Below are 27,634 nucleotides of genomic sequence, written 5' to 3'. Positions count from 1 at the left end.
ACTCAATTAGCGAGAAGCGCAGGCAGAAGTAGCCGCCCGTTCCCTCTGTGGCTTCACTCTGTTCCCGTGTTCAAAACTTTGAGCAACATGACTCACTTTCCAGGGGGAACCGCCTCGGAGACAGTTGCTCGCACTGAAGGCGCCTCTCTGAGCAGCGCGCTCCACTCCAGGGGTGCCGTGCCCGCGGCTGAGCCAATCGCCCAGGGCTCATGCGCGCTCTTGGTCACAGAGGGACTGTGATTTTCTCAGAGAGGCGGAACGCGTTTTGTGGTCTCTGACCGGAGTGATAGCGGCTGGGGTTCATCTCTGGGAACGTGTGAAACCGGTCCTCGTCATCATTGGCGTCCTGCCTGCGACTGCTGCTCCTTCCATGCCAGTATGAAACGGACACATCCATCCAGCTGCCTGACACCTCACGCAGGGTTCTGTCCTGCGAGAAACGACCTGAGCCAGCGGGACATTACGAACCTGCCGAACTCACAGCCTGACTGATGTACCATCGATTGCCTTTAAATAAACGTTCCATTGAATATCGCTCATTTAGTGGTTTCTATGATGTTTATTATTAAAGTAACTGTGACATTTTTCTTTTTTTATAAAAATCACAGATTTTCCATACCAGAGATTCCCAGCACAGATCCCAGGGAACTTCTGTGTCTCCTGCTTTCTCTTCAATCTTAATCGCTGATTGAGATTTTTAAGGGGCATCACCCCAGTCCCCAGCTCTGAGTTTCAGAGCTTTTATTACACGACCACTGAAGCCTCCTTCTCTGCCAGTTATGTTTTTATTAAAATGGGTCAAATTCCTACTATTTTAGTACATTATAAACTGATCCTGTTTGTTTAGCGAGACACCTTTATTTACACCATTTCTCCTCAAAAGGCCAACAGCTCCCTGAGCTCTTAAAGCAGGGGCCTCACACTCAGTTCCTGAAGGGTACAGTGTCTCTGGAGCTAATGTAGTGTCAGAAAACAGACCAGAGTCTCCAATGAAGAGGCTGCAGCAATCTGGAGGAGAAACTAAGACTTATTTTTAACCTGTTAATGTTAATTTATTAAATGTTGATACAAGTGAAGTACAAGATATCTTTATTAATGGGTGGGGAAAAGGAAGATCTGCATAAACTCCTGGCCAGTAAAAATATGGTTGAGCCCAAGGAACATTTTTTGGTAGTGCCTGGCTCCCCACTACAGCACCCCAACAATGGTCCTGGTACCAGCAGTGCTCTCGATTTCTGTGGGATTATTTGCTATTTCTTTTTTCCTTCTTTTGTATATCTTTGTGATTGTGATATCTTCGGTACGTTTATAACCCTCACAATAAGACCTGCCATCTGTATCCAGGCAGACTGTTATATATTTTACATGCACAGTTCTATGTATTAATAAATATATTTTGTGTATTTGAACCTGTGTGTGTGTATCACTGATTATTCTGATGATTGATTCCTAATAGCCAAAAGAACCACAATGTAATTTACTATTACAATTAATAAATTGTCCCAGTAAATTCACAAAACTCCTACATGTCTTAACAAAGACGTCCTGTGTATCCTAAGATGATATGATATGAGTAACGGTTCATACTGTATATTCCTAGTGCTTTTTTCCCCAAGACCATTAAATTAATATTTCTTTATTATGTATGTAAGGTGTGCATAATATGTGAAAGAATAATTTTGTGAAGAAACGCATTTACCATAGAAATGTGTTTATTGTAGCGCCACGCAGGGCGTTTTAGGCAGGCTGAGACCAGAGCCTGGGGGCGGGACTATGGGACTGTATATAGTGGGAAGGAGGCTGGAAGACAGTCTCTTCCCTTTGTGTGTGTGTGTTAGTGTAGCTGCAGCGCTGTAACCCCTGTCCCTGTGTGTGTACCTTTCTCCGGTTCTGCTTGATAAATGTGTTGTTCAACCCCATTCCCAGAGTCCTATGCCTGCTCCTTTCTGTACCGAAGCCTGCGGTCGTTACAGTATGATTTAAGTGAATTATCACCAATCTGAACATGATTTGTTAGGTGTCTGAGCAAATGGATGCATTTGAATAAAGTGGTAAAAAGCAACAAAAAACAATTGCTTGTAAGAGAAAAAGGAAGGAGACATATTCTATAAGTGGCTCAAAATCACGATGTGTAGAAATCTGTGACCTTCCATGCTTGTTGACACTTTGGAGAAGTATTACTGTGCTATCTCATGCTTTTGCAAAATAAATGTTTGCGAACAATAAAATAACACAGCTACATATCATTTCATAATATCACAAGTGTGTGAATGTAAGCATTCCAGAAGTCAAAGAGACCTAGATAATCCATAATTCCACTCTCTGCAACCCGACAACACTATGGAAAACTGGTAGGGAGTACAGTAGATGCACACATCATGAAAAGTAACATCCCTGCTCCTCTATGTCATGGCCAGCAGTGTGTTAGTTGGTGCGCATGCACGAGTGTATGTGAAAATAATATTCATAATATTCAGGCTTGTTCCTAACCCTTGTCCGGTTTCAGCTCATTGTCCTTTTCTTTTTTCTTTCATACAGTAGTTTTCCCCTGGTGCCTATGTGTTTACATTTCAATACCTTTTCTTCTATTTGTCCCTCAGATTGCCTTCCTGGTTTCTGAATTTGGCCTGTCATTGGACTTTGTCTGTGCGTTCAGTATAGTCTTCTGGTTATTACTCTAGTTCCTAGTCTGTTGGTACTTGTGCCTGCATAGGGTCTAGGCAGTTCTTACAACACCCAGGGCAGCTGAATGCCAAGGACATCTTAAATGACATTTCAAACCCTTTTGTAAAGTCCTACAGTAAATGACAAAAGTCTCAGAATTTGTGATGGTGGTCAGGAATACATACGGTACTGCATGAAGCAGATGTAAATCCGTTCTATACAGTAAAATAATTCAAAGAAAAAATCAAACCTCATTGATTTAAATTACACAGAGAATAAATAATAGCTTTGCATTAATATTTTGCACGCTGTATGTATAAATTGATGAAAAAGGATTGCACCCATACGAAAATGCTGTTAGGTGCAAATCAGATTCACCAGGTTGTGGGTATCAGAACAGATGAAAATCAGTTTATCAAGATGTTTCAGTTTATGAGAAACACTTCGAAGTGATCTTTAAAGTTCCGTCCTACTCAGATTCTGGTTGCAGTTATTTACAACGGGACCTGCCCCAGCAGACTCTAAAGTACTGTTTGTGCCTTTACATGATGCACATTTCAACTGGATTTTAAATAAAAAAGCACTTGTGGGTTCAGCCTCTGAAAACTTCATCTGTCGGTTCGAATCACACTTGTCTACTTGCACTTGAGCATAAACACATTAACTGCTATCCCAGGACAGCAGGACTAGACAGAGAGCAGCTTTATAAGGAGCAGAGGATGAGACACAATCAGCTGAGCCCTTATTCCACTCAACACAGCTGGAATGGAGTGGACTGTGGAGAGTCTGGTTAAAGCAGCACTTGGCTCTGGGTGCTCAGACAATAGCAATAAATGTGTTTGAACTTACTCTATGCCCATTTACTTAGTTGTCTGCCAGAGCTCAGAGGAGACAGAACTCCATGAAGTCCTTCTCTTAAGAAGCTGACTGAGATTTGTAATGGGCATCACCCCAGTCCCCAGCTCTGAGTTTGAGAGCTTTTGTTACTGGACCACTGAAACCTCCTTCTCTGCCAATTATCTTTTCTTAAAATGGATTTAATTCCACCATTTTGTGATTCACCAATTGTGTAATGGTGAGGGAAATATAAACACATGTCTTAAATCTCCTGTGTCCTGAGTCACTTTACACTGAGCCCAGCCAGACCCCTTGATGTAAGGAGAAAATCAGATTAACTTATTCTACTCAACACAGCTGGAATGCAGTGGAGTGTGGAGAGTCTGGTTAAAGCAACACTTACAAAGTCTGAAGCATGCATATATACAGTTATATTTAAAACTCTGCAATACACCATCAATTAATACTTCATCTGTCATTATTACAGATCAGAGAGCTTCATCAGTAGGGCCCTGCTGACCTCACCCAGCTGAGAGAACTGCATACTACTGTCAGCCTTTCATGAGTGATGGGCTCCCTGCGACCCCTAGTGGTTCAGCCACTGTAACTACCACCTCTCAACAGTTTCCTTGTGCCATCTCGGAACTCATGTCACAAAACACTCATTCCTCCTAACTAGCTGTTGAAAGTAATGAACGAGTTTTGAAAGTGGGCAGCACTGGTCACTTCTAAGGTCCGACTTAGTATTGTCTTATAATTTACACCTCTAAACTGATTACATTAGAAACATTCAATCACACATATTGCTCTCTAGGTTCACTTTAGAAACACTCAAAGTGAAATCAAATAACTTTAGATGTATTACTACTCAATTACTCTTTTGCAAAGTAATAACAATTACCAGTCCAACTGAAATATATTAATATTTTTGTTGTTTAATAAGAAATACATTTGGATTTGTATGGTATCCATCTATTGATAAAGATATGGATGCATTAATGCATTATGTCGACAATGATTAATATGTTCAAAACATAACTCAAAGCCTATTGGGGTCAAAAAAGGGACAATGGACATGGTTTAGGGTCCATATGAATAAATTCCAATTGGATTCAAAGTGCCATTTCCTTGCTGTAAAGGAAGCCAGTATTGTTTAATTGTAATAGACAGATTTCCAGTATGTGTTTATGTAATTCTGGCAGAGCATTGTAATATTCACCCAACCGCATACTGTTTTTGAGGAGAAAATAATTCCACTATGGGAAATATCCTTTCAAACTAATAGTGACCAGGGAAAACATTGTTTGGTAAACATGATTTAATTTTTTTTTTAAATATTAAGAATTAAGCAGAAGTATCAATCCTGTCCAATGTCAGCCAGGAACGTTCTACAGTATATTCATGTTTTTGCTCTAATGTGATCCAGTGTTCCACTTAGTACGCTGCTAAGTACTTTACTGCTCAAACCATGTGAAGAGATGGTTTAATTTAGTCCCTTATTTCAGTAACCCCTAGAGGGAATCAGGTGTTATTTTTGATTTGTTGCAACAAGTTTAGTACTGTGCTGTGGACTAATTTCAGCGGTCAAGTTTGTTGCAATTGGTTTTTAAAGTAGCGCACTAGTTTAGCTCGGAGCTGTGTGCTCACCACGGGTTAACTCCATATCTTATTTGCAGTACTGCTACTTCAACTAGAGCACGTCCATTATTGTCACACCAGAAAGAATAATGTACAATACACAAAGATATACAGTAAATATAGAGAGACAGAGGAATTACACCCGGGAGAGTAGGAATCACACAACACCTTCAGTGGAAACTGGGGAACGCACGGGTTCAATTGCAGCAATATTTACTGGATATTGAAACTTTCAGTTGCTAGAAAGGGAGGAAATGAATACACCTCAAAAAGGATCACAGTACAGTAACGATCCGAAATCTGAAGAATATGTCTGTAGTGCCCTCATCAGGCAGTGTTGGGCACTGAGCAGACAAGCAGTGGGGCTGGTGATGTCAGCTCTTGGAGAGCATGCTGGGATAGTTGGAACTTGTCTGGGAGAGTTAGGAAATGTCAAGGACATTGCTAACTCCTGTGACTTGAGGGAAAGGACAGGAGTTTGTGTAAATGGTATGTGAGTGCACATGTGTGGAGATCCCATGTTTCCCGATCCGAGTCTGTGACCTCATGTTGCCACCCTGAAATTACTGACATCTGTCAGTCATGACCCCTCCGTCACTAGAAAACAGTCTTTAAAATTTTGTTGATGTATCTTTAAGTTTTTTGTTGGATGAGTGATCTTTTCACATGTGCCTGGTACTTTGTTTTCTACTTTTCCAGTGAGTTGAAGATTTTGGTTTTGACTTGTGCGCTGATACATGTGTTTTCATTCCTCAAGCTCTGGTGAGTAAGAGGCTCTTACAGTAAAGTAAAATATTCCTACTAAAAATGCTGGTGCTTAAACATTCTGTTGTTGAAGACAATCCGACACGCCCTTTGCTGGCTGCAGTTCCTTCTTCGCCATTTTAAAACAGGCTCGTCCATCTAGTTCCACTAGAAATCATTGATCAACACTTGAGTCCTCAGTTCGAGAGCGAATCGAGTGCTGTGGTTTTTAACTCTTTGGAAAGCAAGTGCAAATACTCAATTAGCGAGAAGCGCAGACAGCAGTAGCCGCCCGTTCCCTCTGTGACTTCACTCTATTCTCGTGTTCAACACCATGAGCAACATGACTCACTTTCCAGGGGGAACTGCCTCAGAGACAGTCGTTCACATTGAAGGCGCCTCTCTGAGCAACGCGCTCCAATCCAGGGGCGCCGTGCCCGCGGCTGAGCCAATCACCCAGGCTCATGGGCGCTCTTGGTCACAGAGGGGCTGTGATTTTCTCGAGGGAGCAGAACGCGTTTTGTGGCCTCTGATCCGAGTGATAGAGGCTGGGATTTATCTCTGCCAATTATTGAAACCGGTCTTCGTCATCATTGGTGTCCTGCCTGACGCTGCTCCTTCCTTGCCGGTATGAAACAGACTCATCTATCCAGCTGCCCAACACCACGCAGGCTTCTGTCCTGCGAGAAACGACCCGAGCCAGCGGGACTTTCCGAACCGACCGAACTCACAGCCTGATTGATGTACCATTGGTTGCCTTTACATAAACATCTCATTGAAAATCTGTCAATTAGTGGTTTCTGTGAAGTTTATTGTTCAAGTTCAAGTTTATTGTCATTATACGCATGTACAGGTATATGGTATAACGAAATGCTATTTAGCTAGCTCTCGGACATAAGTAGTACAAAGAAAAAAACAAAAACAAAAACAACAACAACAACAATACAAATTTATAACAAAAGAAAGACAGAGACAACAGGCAATGTGCAATACAGCAAAAAGGTAACAGGTTACGTGCAAAAATATGCATCAACAGAATGAAATAAAGGGATAGAAATTATGGGGAGTGAGCTTTTGACATGTATGGTAGAGGTAGATTTACAATGTGTGTTTGGGTTTTTGGTAAGAAAGAAGGCACTGTGAGGTTCAGATCATAGGTGAGAGGTGAGGTGAGAGTGAGAGAGGCTGGGCGTTTAATAGTTTGATAGTGCAGGGGTAAAAACTGTCTCTGAGTCTGGTAGTCTGGGCCCGAATGCTCCGGTAAGATTTTCCAGATGGTAGCAGATCATAAAGTCTGTAGCTGGGGTGTGTGGGGTCTTTGATGATACTTAGAGCTTTCCTCAAGCACCCTCTGTCATAAATGTCCTGTATAGATGGGAGGGCAACCCCAGTGATGGACTGGGCAGTTTTCACCACCCGCTGTAGGGCTTTGTGGTCAGCAATCAGCAGTTGCCATACCACACTGTGATGCAACCTGTCAGTGTGCTTTCTGTAGTACATCTGTAAAAGTTAGTGAGGATCTGGGGACATATCTAAGCCTTCTTCAACCGTCTTAGGAAGTACAGGCGCTGTTGCGCTTTCTTGATCAGACAGGTGGTGTTGAGAGACCATGTCAGGTCCTTGGTGATATGGACGCCAAGGAAGTTTCTGACCCTTTCCACTTCAGTCCCGTTGATGTGGATAGGGGCATGTCCGGTTTTCTGTTTCCTGAAATCAACGATCAGCTCCTTGGTTTTGCTGACATTGAGGGTGAGGTTGTTGTCATCCCACCACGTTGTAAGGAGATTGACCTCCTCCTTGTAGGCCCTCTCATCATTGTCTGTGATCAGACCTACAACTGTGGTGTCATCGGCAAACTTGATGATGGAGTTGGTGTTGTGTTTTGCCTTACAGTCGTGGGTATAGAGGGAGTAGAGCAATGGACTAAGCACACACCCCTGGGGGACCCCAATGTTCAGAGTTAGTGTGCCGGAGGTTATTATTAAAATTAACTATTGAAGTAACTGCAAAATTGTTCTTTTTTATAGAAGTCAATAATTTTCAATACTAACAATTCCCAGCACAGATCCCAGGGAACTTCTGTGTCTCCTGGTATCTCTTCAGTCTGAATCGCTGTTTGAGATTTCTAACGGGCATCATCCCTGTACAAGCTCTGAGTTTCGGAACTTTAATTACAAGCCCGCTGATGCCCAATTCTCTGTCAGTTATGTTTTTATTCAAATGGATTTAATTCCACGTATTTCAGTACACTATAAACGGATTCTGTTTAGCGAGACATATTTATTTACACCATTTCTCCTCAAAAGGCCAACAGCTCCCTGAGCTCTTAAAGTAGGGGCCTCACACTCAGTTCCTGAAGGGCACAGTGTCTTCTGGATTTTAATCCAACCTAAATAGTTGACTAAGACATATTTCTGTTATTCTATGAGGCATCAACAGGAGTTTTCTCACAGTCACGTCCTAGAAGGGACAGTCACCACCTGAATGCCTCAAAGTCTGAAATTATATCACAGGTGGTGCAATTTATAGTGCAATTGAGGTGTCACTGAGCGCTGGTTTTAGAGGTTGTGCTACAAGAAACGAGGGTGGAGAAAGGTGAATGGGAATTCCATGAACTGCTCCAAGAACGACTCCACGAAACATTGCAGTAAAATACTAAAGGACATATTTCCAACTGCACAATGAAACTGTTCTTATTTAAGCTCAGGCTTGTGGTGTGTGAGAGCCTTCAGCAACCCTGGGGTGTTGTGTGCCCAGGTTAGAGTTTCAGAATGGGATTGCTCTTCAGTGGGTGTGTGAAATCGCAATGAATGGTGGACTGGTCTGACACATGTGAAATGTAATTGAAAGTCTGGTGCGCCTTCTCTTTTGTTGAGTCTGTCAGACCACGCTTTACCAGTGTTAAATAACTGTGGTGGATACAATGACATTGAAACCCACTGTGTTTGGGCTCCAGAACACGATATACATCAGGACACGTCATTCCTCACGCATTTTAACACAGTCGATTGAAGATGTTGGGGATAACACTTGAAATTGACATATTTTACAGCCTCTTGGTTTTTCAAATCTGATCGTTTAGCTATGGCCCCTAGTTGCACGCCTTAGTTCAGAAGTACTCGTGTAGATCAGACTAAAGGACAATCCTACTGAGGGAGTAAGCGGGGCCCTTTTGAATCCAGGGGCAGGCCAAGACAGCGAGAGGAAGAGAGGAATGAAATGCGTCACCCGCGCCAGTGGGAGCACATTCTACAAGCTTTCGTTTTCTCGGAAAACACAAAGATATACAGTAATTATGGAGAGAAAGAGGAATTACACCCGGGAGAGGAAACACACAATACCTGCAGTAATAAAATCCTCAACACTTGTGTTCAATTACATCAATATTTATTTGAGATTTCAACTTTCCAAGTGCGAGAAACGGAGTAAATGAACACAACAAAACTTCTTCATCACCACCTGAAACAGAATCATAGTACAGTAAGTGATCCCAAATCCCTCCGGAAAAAAAAATCAGAGGAATATGTCTTTTCAACTACAAATGCGCACAAAATTCCTCCATAAAGAAAATAAATAAATAAAAAACAATGAGCATCCCGTTAATAAAAAAATACTAAAGATTGTAGCATTAATCTACGAAGAACATACGAAAAAGATACTTAATTCCAAACGAACTGAACTGAAAAACAATGATCGCTGCTCGGGTCCTTGGTTCGAGAGCGAATCGAGTGCGGTGGTTTCTAAACTTTTCCGAAAGCGAGTGCAAACACTCAATTAGCGAGAAGCGCAGACAGAAGTAGCCGCCCGTTCCCTCTGTGACTTTACTCTGTTTCCGTGTTCAACACTATGAGCAACGACTCACTTTCCAGGGGGAACCGCCTCGGAGACATTGGTGTCCTGCCTCAGGCTGCTCCTTCCTTGCCAGTTTAAAACAGACTCGTCCATCCAGCTGCCCGACACCACATAGGGTTCTATCCTGCGAGAGACGTCCTGAGCCAGGTGGACTTTCCGAACCTGCCGAGCTCACAGCCTGACTGATCTACCATCGATTGCCTTTAATTAAACGTTCCATTGAATATCTGTCATTTAGTGGTTTCTGTGAAGTTTATTATTAAAGTAACTGTGACATTGTTCTTTTTTTGATATCACAGATTTTCAATACCAGAGATTCCCAGCGCAGATCCCAGGAAACTTCTGTGTCTCCTGCTTTCTCTTCAATCTTAATCGCTGATTGAGATTTTTAAGGGGTATCACCCCAGTCCCCAGCTCTGAGTTTTAGAGGTTTTATTACTGGACCACTGAAGCCTCCTTCTCTGCCAGTTATGTTTTTATTAAAATGGGTCAAATTCCTTATATTTTAGTACATTATAAACTGATCCTGTTTGTTTAGCGAGACATCTTTATTTACACCATTTCTCCTCAAAAGGCCAACAGCTCCCTGAGCTCTTAAAGCAGTGGCCCCACAGTGTCTCTGGAGCTAATGTAGTGTCAGAAAACAGACCAGAGTCCCCAATGAAGGGGCTGCAGCAATCTGCAGGAGAAACTAAGACTTAATTTTAACCTGTTAATGTTAATTTATTAAATGTTGATACAAGTGAAGTACAAGATATCTTTATTAATGGGTGGGGAAAAGGAAGATCTGCATAAACTCCTGCCCAGTAAAAATATGGTTGAGCCCAAGGAACAGTTTTTGCCTGGCTACCCACTAGGGGTACCAGCAGTGCTCTCGATTTCTGTGGGATTGTTTACTATATCTTTTTTCCTTCTTTTGTATATCTTTGTGATTGTGATATCTTCGGTACGTTTATAACCCTCACAATAAGATCTACCATCTGTATCCAGGCAGACTGTTATATGTTTTACATGCACAATTCTATGTATTAATAAATATATTTTGTGTATTTGAACCTCTGTGTGTCTCACTGATTATTCTGATGATTGATTCCTAATAGGCAAAAGAACCACAATGTAATTTACTATTACAATTAATAAATTGTCCCAGTAAATTCACAAAACTCCTACATGTCTTAACAAAGACGTCCTGTGTATCCTAAGATGATATGATATGTGTAACGGTTCATACTGTATATTCCTAGTGCTTTTTCCCCCAAGACCATTAAATTAATATTGCTTTATTATGTATGTAAGGTGTGCATAATATGTGAAAGAATAATTTTGTGAAGAAATGCATTTACCATAGAAATGTGTGTATTGTAGCGCCACGCAGGGCGTTTTAGGCAGGCTGAGACCAGCACCTGGGGGCGGGACTACGGGACTGTATATAGTGGGAAGGAGGCTGGAAGACAGTCTCTTCCCTTTGTGTGTGTGTGTTAGTGTAGCTGCAGCGCTGTAACTCCTGTCCCTGTGTGTGTACCTTTCTCCGGTTCTGCTTGATAAATGTGTTGTTCAACCCCATTCCCAGAGTCCTATGCCTGCTCCTTTCTGTACAGAAGCCTGCGGTCGTTACAGTATGATTTAAGTGAATTATCACCAATCTGAACATGATTTGTTAGGTGTCTGAGCAAATGGATGCATTTGAATAAAGTGGTAAAAAGCAACAAAAAACAATTGCTTGTAAGAGAAAAAGGAAGGAGACATATTCTATAAGTGGCTCAAAATCACGATGTGTAGATATCTGTGACCTTCCATGCTTGTTGACACTTTGGAGAAGTATTACTGTGCTATCTCATGCTTTTGCAAAATAAATGTTTGCGAACAATAAAATAACACAGCTACATATCATTTCATAATATCACAAGTGTGTGAATGTAAGCATTCCAGAAGTCATAGAGTCCTAGATTATCCATAATTCCAGTCTCTGCAACCCGACAACACTATGGAATACTAGTAGGGAGTACAGTAGATGCACACATCATGAAAAGTAACATCCCTGCTCCTTTATGTCATGGCCAGCAGTGTGTTAGTTGGTGCGCATGCACGAGTGTATGTGAAAATAATATTCATAATATTCAGGCTTGTTCCTAACCCTTGTCCGGTTTCAGCTCATTGTCCTTTTCTTTTTTCTTTCATACAGTAGTTTTCCCCTGGTGCCTCTGTGTTTACATTTCAATACCTTTTCTTCTATTTGTCTTTCAGATTGCCTTCCTGGTTTCTGAATTTGGCCTGTCATTGGACTTTGTCTGTGCGTTCAGTATAGTCTTCTGGTTATTACTCTAGTTCCTAGTCTGTTGGTACTTGTGCCTGCATAGGGTCTAGGCAGTTCTTACAACACCCAGGGCAGCTGAATGCCAAGGACATCTTAAATGACATTTCAAACCCTTTTGTAAAGTCCTACAGTAAATGACGAAAGTCTCAGAATTTGTGATGGTGGTCAGGAATACATACGGTACTGCATGAAGCAGATGTAAATCCGTTCTATACAGTAAATAATTCAAAGAAAAAATCAAACCTCATTGATTTAAATTACACAGAGAATAAATAATAGCTTTGCGTTAATATTTTGCACGCTGTATGTATAAATTGATGAAAAAGGATTGCACCCATACGAAAATGCTGTTAGGTGCAAATCAGATTCACCAGGTTGTGGGTATCAGAACAGATGAAAATCAGTTTATCAAGATGTTTCAGTTTATGAGAAACACTTCGAAGTGATCTTTAAAGTTCCGTCCTACTCAGATTCTGGTTGCAGTTATTTACAATGGGACCTGCCCCAGCAGACTCTAAAGTACTGTTTGTGCCTTTACATGATGCACATTTCAACTGGATTTTAAATAAAAAAGCACTTGTGGGTTCAGCCTCTGAAAACTTCATCTGTCAGTTCGAATCACACTTGTCTACTTGCACTTGAGCATAAACACATTAACTGCTATCCCAGGACAGCAGGACTAGACAGAGAGCAGCTTTATAAGGAGCAGAGGATGAGACACAATCAGCTGAGCCCTTATTCCACTCAACACAGCTGGAATGGAGTGGACTGTGGAGAGTCTGGTTAAAGCAGCACTTGGCTCTGGGTGCTCAGACAATAGCAATAAATGTGTTTGAACTTACTCTATGCCTATTTACTTAGTTTTCTGCCAGAGCTCAGAGGAGACAGAACTCCATGAAGTCCTTCTCTTAAGAAGCTGACTGAGATTTGTAATGGGCATCACCCCAGTCCCCAGCTCTGAGTTTCAGAGCTTTTGTTATTGGACCACTGAAGTCTCCTTCTCTGACATTTATGTTTTTATTAAAATGGATTTAATTCCACCATTTTGTGATTTGCCAATTGTGTAATGGTGAGGGAAATATAAACACATGTCTTAAATCTCCTGTGTCCTGAGTCACTTTACACTGAGCCCAGCCAGACCCCTTGATGTAAGGAGAAAATCAGATTAACTTATTCTACTCAACACAGCTGGAATGCAGTGGAGTGTGGAGAGTCTGGTTAAAGCAACACTTACAAAGTCTGAAGCATGCATATATACAGTTATATTTAAAACTCTGCAATACACCATCAATTAATACTTCATCTGTCATTATTACAGATCAGAGAGCTTCATCAGTAGGGCCCTGCTGACCTCACCCAGCTGAGAGAACTGCATACTACTGTCAGCCTTTCATGAGTGATGGGCTCCCTGCGACCCCTAGTGGTTCAGCCACTGTAACTACCACCTCTCAACAGTTTCCTTGTGCCATCTCGGAACTCATGTCACAAAACACTCATTCCTCCTAACTAGCTGTTGAAAGTAATGAACGAGTTTTGAAAGTGGGCAGCACTGGTCACTTCTAAGGTCCGACTTAGTATTGTCTTATAATTTACACCTCTAAACTGATTACATTAGAAACATTCAATCACACATATTGCTCTCTAGGTTCACTTTAGAAACACTCAAATTGAAATCAAATAACTTTAGATGTATGACTACTCAATTACTCTTTTGCAAAGTAATAACAATTACCAGTCCAACTGAAATATATTAATATTTTTGTTGTTTAATAAGAAATACATTTGGATTTGTATGGTATCCATCTATTGATAAAGATATGGATGCATTAATGCATTATGTCGACAATGATTAATATGTTCAAAACATAACTCAAAGCCTATTGGGGTCAAAAAAGGGACAATGGACATGGTTTAGGGTCCATATGAATAAATTCCAATTGGATTCAAAGTGCCATTTCCTTGCTGTAAAGGAAGCCAGTATTGTTTAATTGTAATAGACAGATTTCCAGTATGTGTTTATGTAATTCTGGCAGAGCATTGTAATATTGACCCAACCGCATACTGTTTTCCAGGAGAAAAGAATTCCACTATGGGAAATGTCCTTTCAAACTAATAGTGACCAGGGAAAACATTGTTTGGTAAACATGATTTAAATTTTCTTTAAAATATTAAGAATTAAGCAGAAGTATCAATCCTGTCCAATGTCAGCCAGGAACGTTCTACAGTATATTCATGTTTTTGCTCTAATGTGATCCAGTGTTCCTCTTAGTACGCTGCTAAGTACTATTACTGCTCAAACCACGTGAAGAGATGGTTTAATTTAGTCCCTTATTTCAGTAACCCCTAGAGGGCAACAGATGTTATTTTGGATTTGTTGCAACAAGTTTAGTACTGTGCTGTGGACTAATTTCAGCGGTCAAGTTTGTTGCAATTGGTTTTTAAAGTAGCGCACTAGTTTAGCTCGGAGCTGTGTGCTCACCACGGGTTAACTCCATATCTTATTTGCAGTACTGCTACTTCAACTAGAGCACATCCATTATTGTCACACCAGAAAGAATAATGTACAATACACAAAGATATACAGTAAATATAGAGAGACAGAGGAATTACACCCGGGAGAGTAGGAATCACACAACACCTTCAGTGGAAACTGGGGAACACATGGGTTCAATTGCAGCAATATTTATTGGATATTGAAACTTTCAATTGCTAGAAAGGGAGGAAATGAATACACCTCAAAAAGGATCACAGTACAGTAACGATCCAAAATCTGAAGAATATGTCTGTAGTGCCCTCATCAGGCAGTGTTAGGCACTGAGCAGACAAGCAGTGGGGCTGGTGATGTCAGCTCTTGGAGAGCATGCTGGGATAGTTGGAACTTGTCTGGGAGAGTTAGGAAATGTCAAGGACATTGCTAACTCCTGTGATTTGAGGGGAAGGACAGGAGTTTGTGTAAATGGTATGTGAGTGCACATGTGTGGAGATCCCATGTTTCCCGATCCGAGTCTGTGACCTCATGTTGCCACCCTGACATTACTGACATCTGTCAGTCATGACCCCTCCGTCACTAGAAAACAGTCTTTAAAATTTTTTTTGATGTATCTTTAAATTTTTTGTTAGAGAAGTGATGTTTTCTCATGTGCCTGATACTTTGTTTTCTACTTTTCCAGTTAGTGGGAGTTTTTGGTTTTGACTTGTGTGCTGATACATGTGTTCTCATTCCTCGAGCTCTAGTGAATACAAAGCTCTTCCAGTAAAGAAAAATACTCCTACTCAAAACGCTGATGCTTAAACATTCTATTGTTGAAGACAATCCGACACGCCCTTTGATGGCTGCACTTCCTTCTTCGCCATTTTAAAACAGGCTCGTCCATCTAGTTCCACTAGAAATCATTGATCAACACTTGAGTCCTCAGTTCGAGAGCGAATCGAGTGCTGTGGTTTTTAACTTTTCAGAAAGCAAATGCAAATACTCAATTAGCGAGAAGCGCAGACAGCAGTAGCCGCCCATTCCCTCTGTGACTTCACTCTATTCTCGTGTTCAACACCATGAGCAACATGACTCACTTTCCAGGGGGAACTGCCTCAGAGACAGTCGTTCACATTGAAGGCGCCTCTCTGAGCAATGCGCTCCAATCCAGGGGCGCCGTGCCCGCGGCTGAGCCAATCACCCAGGCTCATGGGCGCTCTTGGTCACAGAGGGGCTGTGATTTTCTCGAGGGAGCAGAACGTGTTTTGTGGCCTCTGATCCGAGTGATAGCGGCTGGGATTTATCTCTGCCAATTATTGAAACCGGTCTTCGTCATCATTGGTGTCCTGCCTGACGCTGCTCCTTCCTTGCCGGTATGAAACAGACTCATCTATCCAGCTGCCCAACACCACGCAGGCTTCTGTCCTGCGAGAAACGACCTGAGCCAGCGGGACTTTCCGAACCGACCAAACTCACAGCCTGACTGATGTACCATTGGTTGCCTTTACATAAACATCTCATTGAAAATCTGTCATTTAGTGGTTTCTGTGAAGTTTATTGTTCAAATTCAAGTTTATTGTCATTATACGCATATACAGGTATATGGTATAACAAAATGCTATTTAGCTAGCTCTCGGACATAAGTAGTACAAAGAAAAAAACAAAAACAACAACAACAACAATACAAATGTATAACAAAAGAAAGACAGAGACAACAGGCAATGTGCAAAAACAACAACAGGCAATGTGCAATACAGCAAAAAGGTAACAGGTTACGTGCAGAAATATGCATCAACAGAATGAAATAAAGGGATAGAAATTATGGGGAGTGAGCTTTTGACATGTATGGTAGATTTACAATGTGTGTTTGGGTTTTTGGTAAGAAAGAAGGCACTGTGAGGTTCAGATCATAGGTGAGAGGTGAGGTGAGAGTGAGATAGGCTGGGCGTTTAATAGTTTGCTAGTGCGGGGGTAAAAACTGTCTCTGAGTCTGGTAGTCCGGGCCCGAATGCTCCGGTAAGATTTTCCAGATGGTAGCAGATCATAAAGTCTGTAGCTGGGGTGTGTGGGGTCTTTGATGATGCTTAGAGCTTTCCTCAAGCACCCTGTCATAAATGTCCTGTATAGATGGGAGGGCAACCCCAGTGATGGACTGGACAGTTTTCACCACCCGCTGTAGGGCTTTGTGGTCAGCAATCAGCAGTTGCCATACCACACTGTGATGCAACCTGTCAGTGTGCTTTCTGTAGTACATCTGTAAAAGTTAGTGAGGATCTGGGGACATATCTAAGCCTTCTTCAACCGTCTTAGGAAGTACAGGCGCTGTTGCGCTTTCTTGATCAGACAGGTGGTGTTGAGAGACCATGTCAGGTCCTTGGTGATATGGACGCCAAGGAAGTTTCTGACCCTTTCCACTTCAGTCCCGTTGATGTGGATAGGGGCATGTCCGGTTTGCAGTTTCCTGATATCAACGATCAGCTCCTTGGTTTTGCTGACGTTGAGGGTGAGGTTGTTGTCATCACACCACGTTGTAAGGAGATTGACCTCCTCCCTGTAGGCCCTCTCATCATTGTCTGTGATCAGACCTACAACTGTGGTGTCTTCGGCAAACTTGATGATGGAGTTGGTGTTGTGTTTGGCCTTACTGTCGTGGGTATAGAGGCAGCAGAGCAATGGACTAAGCACACACCCCTGGGGGACCTTAGTGTTTAGAGTTAGTGTGCCAGAGGTGTGGTTTCCAAGCAAAAAATGTTTTTTTGATTTTATTATATTTATTATCTATAATGTTAATTAACATTATTTTATTAGTAATTTTCACTTTCATAGCCTATTAAGCTTAATACCTAAATACATCTAAACATTATTTATGTGTATTTATTACACAATGTTTATAAATGATGTACAAACCCAGCTCTGTTCAGTGTGATTGTAGTAGTTCTGCAGCTGTTCTCAGCCTCAGTCCTAAGTGGTTCCTGTTGATGAGCCAGAGCAGCTCCTGTAGAGCTGAGTGAGGTTTTTGTACAGACTTGTATCACAGTGTGAATGGATAACTATAGCCACTCTGACCACTGTAATTATCTCCTGCATCTTCAGCCTGGACTCCAGTGATTGTCAGTGTAAAGGCTGTTCCAGAACCACTGCCAGTGAATCGATCAGGAACCCCAGAATAACGGTTTGTTGCAACATAAACCAGGAGCTGTGGAGCCTGACCAGGTGTCTGCAGCTACCAGTGCAGGTAGCTGTTAATAGACTGACTGGCTGTACAGCTGATGGAGACAGAGCTTCCTGAGAGAAGAGACTGAGCTGGAGACTGAGTCAGAACAATCTGCCCACTGGACACTGGAAGTGAAATAGCAACAAGAATTATTAATACATGCTTTTTATGAATATGTAAATATATACGCCAGCAGCCATATCAGCCTGCAACTCACAACTGGCAACCCACTGAAGCTAGGCAGGTGTGAGCCTGGTCAGTACCTGGATAGGAGACCTCCTGGGAAAAACTAAGGTTGCTTCTGGAAGAGGTGTTAGTGGGGCCCGCAGGGGGCGCTCACCCTGTGGTCCATGTGGGTCCTAATGCCCCAGTATAGTGATGGGGACACTATATTGTAAACTGGCGCCGTCCTATGGATGAGATGTAAAACTGAGGTCCTGACTCTCTGTGGTCATTAAAAATCCCAGGGCGTTTCTCGAAAAAGAGTAGGGGTCCTGGCTAAATTTCCCATTGGCCCTTACCAATCATGGCTTCCTAATAATCCCCGAATTGGCTGAATAACTCTGCTCTCCTCCCCACTAATAGCTGATGTGTGGTGAGTGTTCTGGCTCATTATGGCTGCCGTCGCATCATCCACACTGGTGGTGGTGGAGGGGAGTCCCCATTACCTGTAAAGCGCTTTGAGTGCTACATAAGTGTAAGCAATTATTATTATTATTATTATTATTATTATTATTATTATATACACATTGGTTACATTTCTATTGAAGTTCTTTAAATTGTAGATTTATTCTAAATATATTCTTTCACACTTTTGTTAATATTGTAAAATTAATGTTAATAAAATAAAAATAGAGAACCAATACTTTTTACAAACATTTGTATTATATATATTTGCCCTAGAAAATACATTTGCTACATTTCTATTGATGTTATTTAAATTTGAGGTTTGTTCTAATTTTATTCTAAGATCTTTAAAACTGAGGTTAATATTAGGTTAATATTGGGAAATTAATGTTAAAAATGTTGTTAATATTTTTTACTTATTCTAAATTTATTCAATCTTTAAACTTTAAATTTTAAAGGTAAATTAATGTTAATAAAATAAATATAATAAAATTAGAGAAGTATTTTCTTTAATCCTGACCTTGAGCAAAGAGCCCCAGTGTCCCCAGCAGTAGAATCAGTGGCATCATTGTCGCATGTGTGTCAGTGACACTGAAAGGGCTGAACAGTGACTGATCCACACTGTGAGTCTTAAAGTGTTTGGAGCAGTGAGGCGGCACAGGTATGCAAAGCTCCTTCCTGTAAGCAAATCCTATCACAGACAGTTAGAAAAGCTGATATGGGAGAACAGGTGCAATCTGCAAGGGTTGGGTCTGTTGTTATGTGTATATAATATGTAGTGCATATACCGCTAGATCAGTACTCTGACATTAGAGCTCTATTACATCCTGGGTCCGTTCAGTTTGCTATTGCCCTTCTGCCCAAGACACCCTCAGCATGATCATTCAGTGATGGACCTGATAACATCCTAATCAATCCTCAGCTGTGATTTTGTATCTTAACAGTTAGCACCCAGCTCATTTCATTGGTAAACTCACTTGCTCCTCTTCTCTCTCCAACTAACTTGGCAATTCTGACTTTACCCACCAGGTGACTGCAAGCAGTCCAAATCAGGGTTTACCTTTTTTCCAACATGCCAGACCCAAAGAGTGAGTCGGTGAAGAAGTGAATTCTGCCCAATAAATTCTTACTGCAACAAACTAAATCTTCTTTTTCATGAACCAATTGTTAATTTTAACTGATCATTGGAACTGTGAAAGTTGGACTCTGAATATAGTTGCATTCAGAATATCTAAACACATTCAGTTAAGCACTGTAGCTGGGGCAAACCAAGTTTATCCCACCTGTCTTCCTTGTGGCTGTACCCAGACAGACAACTGTGACCAGAATGTTCTAAGTGGGGTATTTAAGGCAGGCCTATCTCTAATTAAAAACAAGCTTTTTCTTTAAACATTCTGAAAGCATTGATCCAGCAGAGACTCACCTTCCCCTGGAGGTCCTCTTGCCAGCACTTGGGGATCCCAGTCCTCCACTGGCCTTGCTACAGAACCTGCTATTCCTCTGTCTGTTTATTCTCGCCAATCTCTCCCCAGTGACCCTGCTGTCTACTTTCCACACAGCTCCTCTTGCACTGGTCTCCCCACCTTCTCCACAGACAGTTTCCAGTCTGCAGACTGCAGCCTTCACTCGCTCCCAGCCCAGTCAGCCCACTCATCTCTTGCTCTCTGCTTCCTGCTCTCTGCCTCACCTCCATCTCATCTCTCTGATCTCCCAAAGATCCCTGCAGTCCTGCGCTTGGGGCTCAACCTGTCATTTCACTGCAGGGCTTAATAGTGGCTGCAGCATAACATACATGGTGTACAACTTATTGATGCAACACCAAAAACATGTATAATAAACTATCAGTCTTAATAGAATATATTTGTGAAATGATCTGCTGATAGAAAAGTTTGATCATTCACTCAGGACTACCAAGATAAGACGTAATAACATCAGAGTTAATATATATCACATACATTAACTCTAATTAGATCATATCTCATAATATATACATCATCTATAAAGTGTTGTTGTCAACCTTGTCGATTATGTCAGTCTCAAGCAGTTAAATAATATTTTTCTGACAGTTAATTAGCAGATTCTATTGGAAAATCCCTTACTACCAAACTTTTATTAACTTTTTATTTTTGTTTTTGTTTTTGCTACAAAATATTAGTTTCTGAATACCCTTCCACTCACCAGATATTCTATAAATACCAGTGTCTCGCATCTGAAGTCATAGTAATTATTTTTAATAAAAGGTCCATCTTACTTTGTAATCTCCTCAAACAATGTTTCTGACAGCACAGTCTGATGATTTTAATATTTTAATTTTTATCATAATACCTGTTTAATTTGTCTCCTGTTGATCATCATGTTCTTTCTACATTGAAAGAGGAGTACCAAAAGCATTCTAACACTTCTCTAATAATCTTTGTGTTCCTTGAGCAAGCAGAAAGGGCACAGGAATGTAGCTGAAGAGGCCCCTGTCTTTAGCTCCATATGGCTCTCATGCTGTGATCTCACCCACTGAGTGACCTGGTGCTCTTTGTGTGTGGGGAAGTGAGGGAGATGAGTTTGTCTTTCTCAGGACAGTGATGACCCAGTACTCTCCATGATGGATGTTTGCTTCTGGTGGCTGAATGTCTAGCAGAGAGCAATCTGGTCAGGATCATAAGGTCCAAGGTCACTGGTCATCACCCAAAAGAAGAATCACCAGTGGGAGATCAGTAGGGTGGTACCAGAACCTAACCTGACAGCATCTCAGCCAATCATCAGCTGTGATGTACAGAATTGTGTCCAAGATATTCTTTCTGCAACAGAAGAAATATTGTGTTCATGAACCAACTGTTATTTTTGCTGTCTATGTTTGCTGTCTAAGACAGTTGGACTCTTTCTTATGTCAACATGTTACATGTCCGAATATATTCAAAATAAGTTGTAGCTGGGACAAACCAAGTTCTCTCACCTCTCTACCTTGGGCCTGAACCAGGAAATCAAGCAGTGTACAAACTTTGTTTTTAAAGACTGAAGTTCAGCAAGATGTGGTTATTCACAGGTGAACCCAGCTGCCTGTCTGACTGTGTTTCCATAGCAACCAGCCGGACTGGTAGAACTAGCCAACTCCACAGTGCCCCCGCTGCTGGGAATATGGACCTTGGTGTGAGTGTGTGAGTGTTTGTGTTTGTGTATCTGTCTGCCCCACAGCCTCACTCTTAAATTGATTTAAATGAGAAATAGAATAATCACAGTTCCTTGAATAATGTGTCTGTGTTAAATGATCTCTTACAGTAAACTTGTAAGTGCAGCTACAGGAGGTCCCAGATGCAGCAGTGCAGTCGCTGTGCAGTCCTGCTGAGGGAGGTTTTTGTACGGCTGTGTAACACTGTGTGAACACAGGGCCACTGTGTAAACTCTGGCAGTAATAATCTGCTGCATCTTCAGCCTGGACTCCTGTGATGGTCAGAGTGAAGTCAGTCCCAGATCCACTGCCACTGAAACGCTCTGGGATCCCAGTATAACGGGAAGATGCATCATAGATCAGGAGTTTAGGAGCTTCTCCAGCTTTCTGTTGGTACCAGTGGAGGCGATTGTTATTATACACTGCAGTACTGGTCTTACAGCTCACAGTGACTGTCTGTCCAGAGAGAACAGATTTCACTGTTGGAATCTGAGTCACAGTAACCTGTCCACTGGATTCTGTAAACAACACAAAACACAGGGAATTTAATTTCTTTCAGTTATTTTACTCTTTTTTGTAAATCTTGTTTACATAATATGCTAACAGCTATATAGTCCACAAATCATAAAATATATTAAAGTCAACACCAAGCCAATAATTAATTATAATACACACTTTTTTTTACAAATTTGTAAATATATTTGCCTCTGAAAACACATTTGCTACACTTCTATTGAAGTTCTTTAAAGTTTAGATTTATTCTAAATTTATTCAGTTCTTTAAACTTTAACTTTTAAAGGTAAATGTTGTGAAATTAATGTTAATAAAATAAATATAATAAAATTAGAGTAGTATTTTCTTTAATCCTCACCTTGAGCAAAGAGCCCCAGTGTCCCCAGCAGTAGAATCAGTGGCATCATTGTCCTGTGTGTGTCAGTGACTCTGAAAGGGCTGAACAGTGACTGATCCACACTGTGAGTCTTAAAGTGTTTGGAGCAGTGAGGCGGCCCAGGTATGCAAAGCTCCTTCCTGTATACAAATCCCGTCACAGACAGAAAAGGCCTGAGCTGAGAGAACTGCCTGGACTCCAGTGATTATCAGTGTAAAGCCTGTTCCAGACTCACCACCAGTGAATCAATCAGGAAACCCTGACAGATGAGCTGTATGCAATATGGATCTACTCTAATCTGAACAGTCATCTACCCAATTCACACTACCTGACCTTAACCACACTTGATACCTAATCTTTTTATAAAATGCTTTCTTCTGTTTCTGTCATTTAATCTTAATTCTGAATCTTTATACACACTCTTTTTAAATGAGTCAGCATCTCTGCAGGATAGAGTATAATCCAGTCTTCCCACAGTAATAATCTCCTGCATCTTCAGCCTGGACTCCAGTGATTTTCAGTGTAAAGGCTGTTCCAGACCCCCTGCCATTGAATCACATGAAGAACCCCAGATTTATGGGTTGTAAGTGAATGGATTCTACTCTAGTCCGTAGAGCCTGTAGGTATGCAATATGTTAAATTGCAATCTCGGTCCTGGTATCACAATTGTAATCCCTCCCCCTTAAGGCCGCTCCGGTTCGTTCACATTTTAGTTGATTTTATGCACCTGCTTCCCGTTCCAGCCTCCCTGCAAAAGCCAGGTGCTCACTCGGTTCCGGGCTCTGCTCTGGAAGACATACGCCCGGAGGCTTGCCGACCACCAACTCGCCCTACATCCACGGCTCAGGTGACATTCGCCCCCTAGGTGTCCCGAACCAGCCGAGTCTGGGATCTGGAGCGCCTGGTCCTGTTCCCCCTTATTCCCCCTGACCCTTCGCCGGATCCCGCTCTGGTTTTAACTTTGTCTCGTTCGTCTTGGATTGATCACCCGGCTCTGGGCTTTTGCCTGCACTGGACTTCACTTTGGACTCCCTTTTTGGACAGTTCGCGGACATCTTCTTCACGCCCCCCCTGTTGATCTACCAGCCCAGTTCCTCGTCTCCTCCCCGTGTCTGTTCACTCCCTTCCGGATTGTGTTGTCTGCATAGGGTCCTGAAAGACGCTTTGTAACACCTGGAAATCGGTAGCAGGAGCTGTAAGGTGGGAACGCAGGTGAGAGATGTGAAAGACAGGCTGATACTGTGCTGAAAGCAGGCTGATAGTTGAGGGGAAGGGCAGGTGGCAGAGCAGTGACACTCTGGGGTAAGACAGACAATGGAGCTGCTGAGCAGGAGCTGTCTGGTTGCTCAGTGAATAAGAATGGAAACTGCAGTAGGAAGCGGAGCAGCTGAATGAGAAGCTGTGCCAATACTGCCTGAAGAGAAAAAAAAGTATCCGCTAGATCAATACTATTATTACCATTCTGAAGTACCCTATTGATATTTGGTGCAACCTGGCTCCCCTCAGTTTGCTATTGCCCTTCTGCCAAAGACATTCAGACACCCTCAGCATGATCATTCACTGATGGACCTGATAACATCCTAATCAATCCTCAGCTGTGATTTCGTACCTTAAAATATAGCCACCAACTCATTTCATTGGTAAACTCACTGGCTTCACTTCTATCTCCGACTAACTTGGCAAATTGGACTTTACCAAGCACGTGACTGCAACCCCAGATGAGGACTTCATTTTTCTCCAAGATGTACTGTAAGACCCAGACAGTGAGTCACTAAAGTAAAGAATTCTGCCTGAGATATTCTTCCTACAACTGAATATATCTTACAGTATATTTTGCAAACCAATTGTTAATTTTTAATTGATGAAACTAAATTGATGAAAGGGAGTTGGACTCTTTTTGTAAGCATTCTGAATATCCAGACAAACCTGTATTCAGTTAAGGGTTGTAGCTGGGACAAATCAAGTTTATCCCACCTATCTTCCTTGAGGCTGTATCCAAACAGACAACTGTGACCAGCATGTTTTAAGTGGGTTCTTTAAGGTATGCCTATAAGGAGCAGAGGATGAGACACAATCAGCTGAGCCCTTATTCCACTCAACACAACTGGAACGGAGTGGAGTGTGGAGAGTCTGGTTAAAGTAGCACATGGCTCTGTGTGTTCCGACATACTGTAGATGGACTGTAGGATTAAAGCTTAAAATGTAAGTTGCCATTATAAGACATCAGTTAATTTCTTCTTAATGTTCAGTGACACAGATGATTAAGTCCCTCCTCAATTCCTGCACTTTGTACAGTATGTTGGGCTGGGGAGCAGCACATTGAACAGAACATCTCTGACTTCAGGGATCGACTCTGGGGGAGTTTGCCCTCTGGTGGCACCAAAGTGATTTTACTTTTCTGTGAAAAAGAAATTGCGAAAACTATGAAAGAGAAAAGTACATTGAATGTACAGTACTTTTCTAAGCCAATATAATTTTCCATCTCCAGAACTCACTGACCTTGTGCAAAACCTGAAAACTGTCAGAGAGCCAAACATTCCCTTGTAGCACCAGTTGTGTTTCCTGCTTTTAAAAAGGTTATTTTTCCAAACACTACAATCCCCCTGAAGCTCCTCAAATCCAGTACAGAACAGGCTCTTTGTGGGTCCTTGCAGCAAAATAGAGTATCATCCTGGTTTCTTACTAAATACAATCATATTAAAAATTAACAAGTAATAAGTTTTTTCCACGCTGAAAAAAAGAAGAAAGAGAACACAACGTTTCAGCCACGGAGTCTTCTTCAGGTGTCACACTCTGTTCTCTTTCTTCTTTTTTTCAGCATGGAATAAACCTATTACTTGTTCCTTTGCAGCCTACGCATCCTGACGCAGCTACCCACCTGAACTACATATTAAAAATTATACATACTGGAGATCATCGGATTTGTAATTGGTTTCAGATCTGTACATGTAGGAACAGTAGGAACTGTTCAATCAGAATTAAAAGCTGACAAAAACAGGTTGTGTAAAGATCCGTGTGCAGATGCTGCACAACTGAAGTGTGATAAAAGTGTAAACAAGCAAGAATATCAATGAAGTTATGAAAATGCATTGGAGGAGCTGGAATGAAAACCAGCAGACTGTGTTTCTGCAGCCCCAGGGCTGGGAGCCACTGCTCTGATTTATTTTCATCCCCAGGGAAATGTGAGAATGACTCTCAGTGAGACTCTGACCTCTGGAGGGGCTCTGTCTGGGCATACAGACCTCCAGGCTTTAGAGATCACTGTGCTTTTGAAAGAGCCCAGAGGCCCTGCAGGTTTTTTTAAAGCTCCGTCTTTATAAATGGAACGGCTTCAGCAGATGCTTTGTCATTCACATGCCGGGCCGCCCTCACAGCAGACAAGCAGACATCCTGGACATCTCGATCCCCGCATGGAGCAGAGTGGTGTGTTCCCCCAATAAGCAGACTCTCTGAAAGGGCACGAGCAGGTCCTGGTGATAATCCATCAGTTGGAAGGGTGTGAAGAGCACAAAGGCAGCCAGGCTGGACTCATCTAGGCTCCAATTCTTCACCAGCCCACCTTCGTACAGAGCGTGGACGCCATTGCCATGGATGGCGGCCAGGTCGCTCAGCGCCAGCTCCTGGCAGGCCTCGTTGCTCCTCTCCAGGAAGAACAGGGACTTGTCCAACCAGGTGTGAGATGCCAGACCACATCTTTGTGAAAAGGTCTCTTGTAGTACTAAAATAAATATGTAATTGCACCTGCAGTACTGTAGGTCTCAGCTGCAGCAGTGCAGTTGCTGTGCAGCCCTGCTGAGGGAGGTTTATGTACGGCTGTGTAACACTGTGTGAACAGATTTTTACTGCTGAGGTAGTGTAAACTCTGACAGTAATAATCTGCTGCATCTTCAGCCTGGACTCCTGTGATGGTCAGAGTGAAGTCAGTCCCAGATCCACTGCCACTGAAACGCTCTGGGATCCCAGTATAACGGGAAGATGCATAATAGATCAGGAGTTTAGGAGCTTCTCCAGCTTTCTGTTGGTACCAGGCTAGGTGGTTATTACCATGCACTGCAGGACTGGTCTTACAGCTCACAGTGACTGTCTGTCCAGAGAGAACAGATTTTACTTCTGGTGTCTGAGTCACAGTAACCTGTCCACTGGATTCTGGAAACAAGACAAAACACAGAAAATGCAGGAATTCAAGAACTAGAATGCTTTAATTTATGTTAGCTATTTTTACATTTCTGTTAAGCTTGTACATAATACGCTAACAGCCACATCTTCCATCACAAATTAAAAATATGTTTCAGACAACAACTAGCTAAGTATTAAATTGTACCCTGAACAAAGATGAGGAGAGTCCAGATGAAGATGGTGATGAAAGTCATTGTTGCTGTAGGTTCTGTTGCCATGAAGGGCAGCTCTCAGTCATGAAGTGTTAAACTCACAGGGCTATAAACACTCCCAGAGCACTGAAGCATGTGCTGCCAATGCAAAGTGTCTCTTCTATGCAAATTGTCTTCCTAGCTTCAGCACCACTTGTAGCAAGGCAGTATTCCATCTGGGTACTATGGAAGCCTCACTGGCGGAAATGGGATTCTATAAAAATTAGTGTAATTAATTTGATTTTTATCAGGGCACTGTACAAGACAAGTCTTCAGGCCTATAGATCCTATAATCCTGTACGATTCGTGAATATAGTGTAACGGAACGGCCGACATACAAGTTGTACGAGTGTGGTGACAGCACCACCCTCCCCTGCGCATAACAGGGATGCTGGCCGCCGGGGCTAAAGATAGTGTTCTTTAGCTCAGCTGGCAAGACATGGGTTCAAGCCAATGCAGTGAGGCACGAACTAGGGTGGGAGCGGAGAGGGCACAAGCCCTAGATCCCGAATCCTTTGCAATAACAAAAGGACAGACAGTGAAATGTGGGCTATTTTGAAGTCGCAAATGTGAGATATGAAGTCGCAATTCTGAGATACTAACTCAGAATTCTGAGTTACTAAGTCGCAATTCTGAGTTACTAAGTCAGACTTCTGAGTTACTAAGTCGGAATTCTGAGATGCTAAGTCGCAATTCTCAGTTACTAAGTCGCAATTCTGAGATACCATAGCACGTTTTTTTTTTACTCCCTGGCGGAAACGGGCTTCCATAGTTATTCTATTATTCACCACAAAAAAAAAATATCCTACACTATAAACACCCCAAAGGGCTGGTTTGGCTGTGAAGTTGTCTTCGACT

At 42.0% G+C, this 27,634-nt stretch overlaps 2 protein-coding genes across 2 annotated transcripts in view; one reads left to right on the top strand and one right to left on the bottom strand.

Moving 5' to 3' along the window:
• Nucleotides 1-27,634, top strand: part of LOC148646745 (NACHT, LRR and PYD domains-containing protein 3-like) — a 2,700,574-nt gene that overhangs the window by 242,992 nt on the left and 2,429,948 nt on the right. The gene's annotated exons all lie outside the window — the stretch shown is intronic.
• On the bottom strand, nucleotides 224-26,824 carry LOC148646780 (uncharacterized). Its single transcript, XM_088609378.1, has 3 exons — nucleotides 26,731-26,824; nucleotides 21,629-22,038; nucleotides 224-430 (listed from the first exon to the last, which is right to left on the bottom strand). The coding sequence occupies exons 1-3, from the start codon at nucleotides 26,801-26,803 to the stop codon at nucleotides 224-226; spliced, it is 690 nt and encodes a 229-aa protein (XP_088465504.1). The 5' UTR covers nucleotides 26,804-26,824.

The sequence above is a fragment of the Lepisosteus platostomus genome, chromosome 16 (assembly GCF_059453375.1).
Source record: "Lepisosteus platostomus isolate fLepPlt1 chromosome 16, fLepPlt1.hap1, whole genome shotgun sequence".
Taxonomy (NCBI): Eukaryota; Metazoa; Chordata; class Actinopteri; order Semionotiformes; family Lepisosteidae; genus Lepisosteus; species Lepisosteus platostomus.
This window is presented reverse-complemented; position numbering and strand designations above follow the sequence as displayed.

What these genes read in the sequence shown, in the direction of transcription:
- LOC148646780 (XM_088609378.1), bottom strand. Translation starts at nt 26,803, where the DNA reads ATGGCAACAGAACCTACAGCAACAATGACTTTCATCACCATCTTCATC. An exon ending in TCTCCTCATCTTTGTTCAGG is followed by an intron (nt 22,039 to 26,730) that starts GTACAATTTAAT and finishes TGTTGTTTACAG; the next exon opens with AATCCAGTGGACAGGTTACT. An exon ending in GCTGCACTTACAAGTTTACT is followed by an intron (nt 431 to 21,628) that starts GTAAGAGATCAT and finishes CGTTTCTCGCAG; the next exon opens with GACAGAACCCTGCGTGAGGT.